This window comes from Lissotriton vulgaris, chromosome 5 (genome assembly GCF_964263255.1).
Source record: "Lissotriton vulgaris chromosome 5, aLisVul1.2, whole genome shotgun sequence".
Taxonomy (NCBI): Eukaryota; Metazoa; Chordata; class Amphibia; order Caudata; family Salamandridae; genus Lissotriton; species Lissotriton vulgaris.
Window position 1 is genome coordinate 1,693,204,169 of NC_141693.1, and position 7,113 is coordinate 1,693,211,281.

Consider the following 7,113-nt stretch of genomic DNA (forward strand, 5'->3'; position numbering starts at 1 on the left):
GGTAATGCCCATTCATTCCTATGGGCTTTGAAGCCCATAGGAATGAATGGGCATTACCGATTCGGTATTTACCGTATCGGTAAATACCGATTTTCACAAGGGTGCAGGGGGTGTCACTTTGACACCCTCTGGCACCCCCAAAACAGGCTCGGGTGCCATGTGGCAGGCATACATGCCCTAAGGGCAGGTCTGCCTGTCACATGGCATAGGTGTGCATGCACACATGTGCATGCACACCGGAATCAGTATTTTACCATCAAATTGGATTTGATGGTAAAATACCGATTCGGTAAGGCCTCTGGGACTCTGAAGAGTCCCGCCTACATCTGTGTGGCTCACATTCGGTAAATTTACCGATTTTTTATTTTACCGAATCGGTAAAATTACCGAATCAGTAATTTTACCGATTCGCTAAAATAATGCCCCCTACATACCTATCACCTATTTACCGATCGGTAACGGCCGAAAATACCGATTTTCGGCCGTTACCGACCGACCTACATCTGGCCCCAAGTCATTACAAAAAGATTCCAGGACCAGTTTGCCGCCTAGAAGAGGGCGACATGAGTGTGCAAATTTCAGACAAAGTACATTGCAGAAAGAATGCAACTTGCAATTCTTGCTATTGATGTGGTGTCCAGTGTAGGTCCAGGAGAACACCGCATTCCAGACTTAGGAGAAAGCCTTAGAAGATTAATTTGCATAAGCAGCTCAGTCGCAGTCGTGGTCATGCTCTGCGCCCTGGATCCAAACCACCTGGGATTTAGGCGGACCCCTCCCCAGAAGAGCAAACCCATACGGCGTCTCGGTGCTACTTGAGATAGAAGGGTAAGAGGCTATGCTGGACTCGGCTGCACATCAAGACAAGAACTGTACGGTACAACTTAAACAGCCGATGTCACACTTTAGCGATGGCTCAAGGCTGTATGAGTAGCAGAACATTGGAAGGTACCATGAATGATGAACGGAGTCTGTTTTGGGAGGGAGGGCGAGGGGTGAGAGAAAAGTAGACCAAAAATTGTTTGTGTGTGTGTAAAAGGCCGCTTTATTAGGAAACAGGTGCACATTACAAAATACAACCTCGGCAAACGCCTTACAAAACTAAACCTCACTAAATAAATAAATAACTAACCAAACGGGCCCCCAACCCCCAACCCCTACATATTTGGGCCCTCCCCACAATACATCAATAACATTATAACATCATTATGCATTACGTCATGATAAAGCATTACATCATCAATCAACATTACTTCATGAATATAAAACATACGTCATCAATAAACTTTATTCATCAAACCAAAATTGAATTAACATTTGTCATGGCCTCCGTAATCATCGATCCTGCCTGACCCTGCACTCCTGCAGAATACCCCTTTTCAAAACTGAACGGTCAAACCATGACCAACCTGCCCCGGCCCCAGTCCAAGAAAATTCTAACGAACTTATAACCAACAATCAACCTAAAACCGAACTGATACACCACGACCCCGCACTGCACCTGCTCCTAGCGACAAATACAAATACAAGAAACACCCCCTGCACACCGGTAACCCATAAAACAGCCTTTTGAAAAAGAAAATTATCAAAAAAGATGAGAAAAAAAAAACGAGGGTGCGAGAGGAATAAAATACTACAGAAAACAGGGAGGGAGGGTGGGACAAAAAGTTAAAGCACCTAGCCACCAGGTCACCAAACCTAAAATGGTGGCGGATAGCGGGAAAGGTGGAATTTATACTTGGGCTGGCTGGTCCTACTAGACCAGCCCAAAACTAGAACATTCTGGCAACTTCTGGAAATAACCCCTCGCAGCCCTCCCAAACCGCCCGGGGGAGGAGACCTCCCTTCGGTCGGCTCCCTCCCCCAAGCCCCCCTTGGGAGGGAGGGCGAGGGGTGAGAGAAAAGTAGACCAAAAATTGTTTGTGTGTGTGTAAAAGGCCGCTTTATTAGGAAACAGGTGCACATTACAAAATACAACCTCGGCAAACGCCTTACAAAACTAAACCTCACTAAATAAATAAATAACTAACCAAACGGGCCCCCAACCCCCAACCCCTACATATTTGGGCCCTCCCCACAATACATCAATAACATTATAACATCATTATGCATTACGTCATGATAAAGCATTACATCATCAATCAACATTACTTCATGAATATAAAACATACGTCATCAATAAACTTTATTCATCAAACCAAAATTGAATTAACATTTGTCATGGCCTCCGTAATCATCGATCCTGCCTGACCCTGCACTCCTGCAGAATACCCCTTTTCAAAACTGAACGGTCAAACCATGACCAACCTGCCCCGGCCCCAGTCCAAGAAAATTCTAACGAACTTATAACCAACAATCAACCTAAAACCGAACTGATACACCACGACCCCGCCACCCAGAAAGGTAGGCAAGTGGGGGGGGGGTAAACACACGGAGCCTTCCTTTCTGCCCCCCAACCGCGTAGCGAACGGAAAGATAATGGGAATCAACGCTGCATGGCCAAAGCCCGTGCTAACACCTCACGAAGCTCTAAAAGATAAAGGTCCATACCCACACGTGACAAATGTACTCCGTCATCCCGGAAAAACTCTACCGATTCAAACTTGATGTCCCTGTGCGATATCCTGCTGAAACCGTGGCCCCTGCAGCAACGAGACACCTCCGAATTCACCTTCTTCCTCGCCCGATCCACGGCCCTGGGGTTCACAGCCCCTCTCCATGTCCTACGCGGTATCAACTCTGTCCAAAACACATGACACCCAGACCAGAGTTCCTTAAGGAGGCCTAAATCCCGTTTCATAGCCCGCAGTAAGACAACCCCTTTCGTGGCACAAAGATCATTTTCACCCAAATGAATGACCAAAATATCCGGGCATAAACCGCCCACCATGTTACTGTTTAAACAAGGGATTAACTCTCTCCAGAGCATCCCACCTTTACCCTTCCATACAATATTGAACATACGATCATTAAAGCCGAGTTGTTCTCCAAAGTAGCTCCGTGCCGCCTGGACTCTGGCCCATTTAACGAAGGAATGCCCCACTATCCAGACCGTGACCACTGGCGATCGAGGCCCAGCAACGGATCCTGAAAGAGAAAACACAATTAGAACACATGTCTAGGCTGAGAACGCCTGCGCGTCTTCTGCCGGGCTCCGCACATAGCGCCTGAAACAATTAGAAGACCAGCGCCCCAACCTCATAATATCCATCTCCGTCCAACCTCTGTGAAAGGCCTCCGTGGCTGCACCTATACGAAAAGAATGAGTACCATATAAACTACTATCAAGCCCAATGTGTTGCAGGGCTTTACGGAGAACCATCCGTAACTGATAAGATGTGACAGGCGAACCATTAATGTGTTGGAATACGAGGGCTTCATCCGTACCCCCACACAATGAACGCCAGCGCCGTGCCAGCAATAAAGGGCAAGTGAGCTTTGGGTCGCGCGCTTGTAACCAAACCCCTTTACCTTTACCCGTTTGATCAGTCTTGGAACTGGATAACCAAACATGAACACCTTCATCATAACAAAAAACATCTCTCCAGTGTAAACCACCCTTATGCTTGGTCCCCAACAACTCCGAGACCCTAAAAGCTCCAAAGAACATAAACGCCATGAGCATGGAAAAAACACACGCCTCAAAATCATCTGAACATACCAAAGGTAAGACTGTAATTAACCTAGCCAGCATTTGCCAGGATAATGGAGCCCTAGATCGCACAACATGCCCCTGTTCCCTGGCCCAACCCTCAAGCATCCTTCTGCCTATTTCCCCCGCTGACGGGGTGTAACCCCACAATAACTGTCCCATAAAAGCAATACCCGCTAGCTTCCCCGCTATAGTCACTTTAGTGAGGCCCTTATCCATGAGGTCTAGTATAAAATTAACGACATCCTCTGACCGCTGCGACAGATCCTCCCGTCTGACAGCTCCAGACTCCAAGAATTCCCTCCAGGCCAAGGAATAAGCCGTACGTGTGGACACAGATAAGGAACCTACCACCAATTGTACGACCCTACTTCTCCTACACGCCACAGATGAGTCGGCATCCGAGTCGGGAATCTGTCTGCATCCCTCGCCAGTCCACGGAATCTCCCCCACTGTGAACGAGACAAAGCATCCGCAATGTCATTGTCCACGCCAGGAATGTGTAAAGCACGAAAATGAATGTCGTGTTTCAAACAACCCAGAACGAAAACTCTCATCAGTTTCAACACCTGTTCGTCTCTGGCAGACTGTCGGTTCACTATCTCCACAACAGCCATGTTATCCACACGAAACAAAACCTTCTTGTGTGCCAATTCCTCCCCCCACAGTGTCAAGGCCACCAAAAGAGGGAACAATTCCAAGAAAGTGATGCTGCGACCACCATTCAACCATTCATCCGGCCAACGTTCCGCGCACCATCTGCCATTCCAGAAAATGCCAAAACCATCACTGCCAGCCGCGTCAGAAAACATCTGTACGTCCCACTGGAAATCAACGTCTCTGACCAAGGGGACACCATTGAAAGAGGCCAAAAAGAACTTCCACATTCTCAAATCTTCCTTTACACCAGCAGACAGGCGCACACGATGATGAGGTAAGTGGTGTCCTGCTAACGCCCTACCTAGTCTCCTACAAAAAGTTCTACCTGCTCTCACCACCCTACAAGCAAAGTTCAAATGACCCAATAGCACTTGAATCTCCTTCACCAACACTTTCTTTTTGGCCAACATTGTCTCTAGCAGTTGCACCATGTTGCTCCTTTTATCCTCAGGCAAGCGAGCAGACATGAGTACAGAATCAATTTCGATACCCAAGAAGGAAAGGACCGTACTGGGGCCCACTGTCTTTTCCGGAGCTAGAGGAACTCCGAGATCCTCCATGAGCCCATGGAATGTGTCCAGAGCTGTCTGGCACTCCGCGGAGCCCGGGGATCCAACAAAGAAAAATCGTCAAGGTAATGTGTCACCAGGGAATGACCAGTCCGATTTGAAAAATACCACTGTAAGAAAGTGCTAAAACATTCAAACAGCGCACATGATATTGAGCAGCCCATAGGTAGAGCTTTGTCCACATACCAGTTACCACCGAACTGTATACCAAGAAGGCACCAATCCTCAGGGTGGACCGGCAACAGGCGGAAGGCAGATTTTATGTCACACTTGGCCATTTCAGCGGCTGCACCCGCTGTCACAACTAGTGACATGGCCACATCAACAGAAGAGTAGGAAACCGACACAACCTCCGGGTCAATAAAATCGTTCACTGAGGATCCTTCTGGCCATGATAGATGTTGAATGAGTCTGAACTGACCTGCCTCTTTCTTAGGGACAACCCCGACTGGAGAAACAATCAAATTGAGTAATGGCCAGTCTGTGAACGGGCCAGCCATCCTACCCTCCTGAACCTCCCTAGTAAGTTTGTCTTGGACAACTGCGGCATGTTCCAAAGCCGATTTCAAATTGGCAGACCATCTCCTTTCTCGGGATCCTACGTAACCCAGTCGGAAACCAAACTGAAAACCGTCCAATAATTTCGTTCTTGCAGACTCATCGTCATAACCTTGTAAGGCAATCCGTAACCTGTCCAGTTTAACCGGAGTACGAGCCTTTGGCCCCAGAACCCTTAGCACCTCTGGATCCCCGACCCTTTGAGTTGGAATGACCTGATCCCGACTGCTTCCCCTGGTGGCTGCCCGAAGGCTCGTTGTCCCAACATTTGGATAACGGGTGTTTTCTCCCGCAACCTGAACACTCATGCCTGAATTTACAGTACTCCCTAATACAGGATCCCCTATTGAATTCCCAACAGAAACCCGACTCTGTTTGAGTGTTAGAGTTGGACCCCACCCCTCCCCGGGTGGGCTTCCCCTGAAAGGGCCGGTACACCAGAGGTAAACCACTGGCGGTGAAAACAGTCTTCCCCCCAGCTGATGACCCCATAGTGTGTTGCCATAAATCATTATCAAGTTCACCCCATTTCGCCTCAGGGTCCCACGCCATCCTGGCCCTGAATTCCTCGTCGTATTGAGACCAGGCAAAACCACCTCCGGTGATCTGAGCTTTACGAATCACATCCATGTACTTAAACAGAGAAACGCTGCGCTCAGGGAACTTTTCACAATACACACTGGCATAGATTAAAAACGCAGCTGTCCAATTTTCAATATTTAAAGGCACTTTCGGGCGTTTAGCCAACTCAAATTCTTCCTCTTTAGAGCCCTCCTTCGACCGGACTTCTCGATGGAGAAGCTTAAGGAGCTCCACATACTCACCATTCCAAATTCTTTCTTTAGTACTGAGCATCAAGTGAGCACCCAGAGGCTTTGTCACCCCCATGTATGGCAATTTTTTGATTTTCAACTCTTTGCTAGCCACAGGCTCTTTAACCATGCCGGAAGCACCAGGTATCACACCACTGTCCGTTTTGTCTGCAACTTTGCTGGAAGCACCAGCCATACAGCCACTGTCCACTGACACTGTAACGATGCTGGAAGCACCAGCCATAACTTTGTCTGTAACGTTGCTGGAAGCACCAGCTATAACACCACTGTCCCCATGTTGAGGAACTTTGCTGGAAGCACCAGCTATAACACTACTGTCCCCTTGTTGCATAACTTTGCTGGAAGCACCAGCTATAACACCACTGTCCCCTTGTTGTGTAACTTTGCTGGAAGCACCAGCTATACCACAGTCCCCTTTATTTTGTAAAAACAGATCATCAGTACCCACTGCCGTGTCTTTGACATAACGACCCTGAACCAAACGGCCATCCGTAATGACCACATCAAGTTCACCACCGGTACCCACTGACACCATAACAGGTTTGGCCTGTGGGACCGTTTGCTCACCTTGCAACAGAGAGACAGCTCTCGATGGCTCCGCCCGTGGCGCCGAGGACAATGCATCCGGTCTCCGAGGTGCCCTACCCGATGGGCCGCGCTCTCTTCTCCCCTGCAGTTGTCTCTGGACCACTGGAGCCTGTAAAACACTATGAGAAGAGTGAGAGGGCACCCCCCCTCAGGCTCCCGCAGTTCACCTTCCTCGGGACTCTCCTCATCATAGTCCAACACCACCGAGTCCACACTAGTATGCATCACATCACCTCGGGTCTTACCTAACCCG

The 7,113-nt window shown here is 48.5% G+C and overlaps 1 protein-coding gene across 1 annotated transcript; it reads right to left on the minus strand.

Moving 5' to 3' along the window:
• Positions 1–711: 711 nt before the first annotated feature.
• On the minus strand, positions 712–6,495 carry LOC147716971 (uncharacterized). Its single transcript, XM_086919830.1, has 2 exons — positions 5,655–6,495; positions 712–851 (listed from the first exon to the last, which is right to left on the minus strand). The coding sequence occupies exons 1-2, from the start codon at positions 6,493–6,495 to the stop codon at positions 712–714; spliced, it is 981 nt and encodes a 326-aa protein (XP_086775956.1).
• Positions 6,496–7,113: the final 618 nt, after the last annotated feature.